The sequence below is a fragment of the Sinocyclocheilus anshuiensis genome, unplaced genomic scaffold, assembly GCF_001515605.1.
Source record: "Sinocyclocheilus anshuiensis isolate Anshui unplaced genomic scaffold, SAMN03320099.WGS_v1.1 C32856676, whole genome shotgun sequence".
Taxonomy (NCBI): Eukaryota; Metazoa; Chordata; class Actinopteri; order Cypriniformes; family Cyprinidae; genus Sinocyclocheilus; species Sinocyclocheilus anshuiensis.
In genome coordinates this window covers 1-1,604 of record NW_015620553.1, presented here as the reverse complement: position 1 = coordinate 1,604, position 1,604 = coordinate 1, and the positions used below count along the sequence as shown (strand labels likewise).

General features: G+C 32.2%; 1 protein-coding gene across 1 annotated transcript; it reads left to right on the top strand.

Moving 5' to 3' along the window:
• Nucleotides 1-438: 438 nt before the first annotated feature.
• Nucleotides 439-1,557, top strand: LOC107683052 (pituitary adenylate cyclase-activating polypeptide type I receptor-like; the record flags this gene model as incomplete). Its single annotated transcript, XM_016479145.1, has 3 exons — nt 439-508; nt 658-749; nt 1,428-1,557. Coding segments are annotated over 3 exons (292 nt in total), but the record flags the coding sequence as incomplete, so codon positions are not given.
• Between the last annotated feature and the right edge of the window lie 47 nt (nt 1,558-1,604).

Below are 1,604 nucleotides of genomic sequence, written 5' to 3'. Positions count from 1 at the left end.
ATTTTAGTACATCAAGTTAAACTAAATGAAAATGAGAAATGTTGATTTTATTTCTTTAGTAGTTTTAGTTTTTTTAAATAGTTTTATTTTTATTTCAGTGTTAGTTTTAGTTATTTTAGTACATCAAGATAAACTAACAAAAAAAAAGAAACGTTTGCCTTTTTAGTAGTTTTAGTCATTTTTGTTGTGTTTTTGTCATTTTTGTTCGTTTTTTTAAATATAGTTCTTATTTTTTATTTCAGGTATATCTTGTTATTTCAGTTGAATGAACATAAAAAGTAGCTAAATTAAAATAAATGTAAGTTATTTTTCAGTTAAAGTTTATTTTATTTAATTTCAAGTACTAATTTTTTATGGTTTAAGTTGACTTGCAAATGCAATTTAATGGTATCACAATTAATAACTAATTTATTTAACATATATTTATCATATTTGCAGATGTTGGGATGACACTGATAATATGAACATCTGGTGGATCATTAAAGGACCAATCACAGTATCCCTGTTTGTGAGTTATGATGTTATTGCATGTCATATTTTGAGATTGATAAAGTTTAATCACATTTATCAGCAGAAGTTCATCAGAAAACTTACATGAGACTTCCCCTGCTCTTCTGTTAGTAATCATCTTCCTCTCTCTGTCTGTACGTCTGTCAGGCTAATATCATCATCTTCCTAAATGTGATTCGGATCTTGGTTCAGAAATTAAAAAGTCCTGGAGTTGGAGGCAATGACACAGGTCACTTCATGTGAGTCTAATATTAATGTGCAAGAAATGCTGAAAAGGTTAAGTGATTTACTGGCCCAAGTTAAAAGAATTGTAGCACAAATGTAATCTTTATTTGCTACATAGTGAAAGCCAATTCTAAACCCTGCATACAACACACACCAGTTTTGACAAACAGTTTATGTAAGTTATGATTGTTCCAGATGAAACCTGGTTAATGTAGAATCAGACAGATGGCATGTGTTAATGTGAGTGAAACGTATATATCTTAATTTCTCTGCAATGTCTGTTCATTAGGATACAGCTATACACGCTGCCAGGTCGTGCTTCATGCATGAATAATATTTATTTTGACAGTTCACGCTAGGGTGCATTTTTAGGTTCTGTTGTGTCTTAATACCTGTATCTCCTGATAATGTGATATATATGCAAAGACGAAGAGAAATTGCATTTAGCCCATTATCAAGAGGCTTATTCGTTTCTGAAAGCACAGATCTGTCTTGCAAATTTGATTCTGTGCCATTTAACTTTATATTGGCTCTGGGCTTGACCTTGATATTTGAGGGATTTTTGCATTAAAATGAAATAATCTTTGTTTTATGCATGTTACAAAAAAGATGATACAGATCTAGCTGTGCTCTGAATTGTTTGTGTGAAGGCATGAATTCTGATTCATGATACATTTTTGATAATCACACAGGAGACTGGCCAAATCCACCTTGTTTCTGATTCCTCTGTTTGGGATGCACTACACTCTGTTTGCCTTCCTGCCAGAAAACACGGGGGAAATAGTCCGGTTTTACATCGAACTCGGTCTGGGCTCTTTCCAGGTACTCATGAATTCATTTATTTTTGTAGAAAATGATCTGCTTAGTGT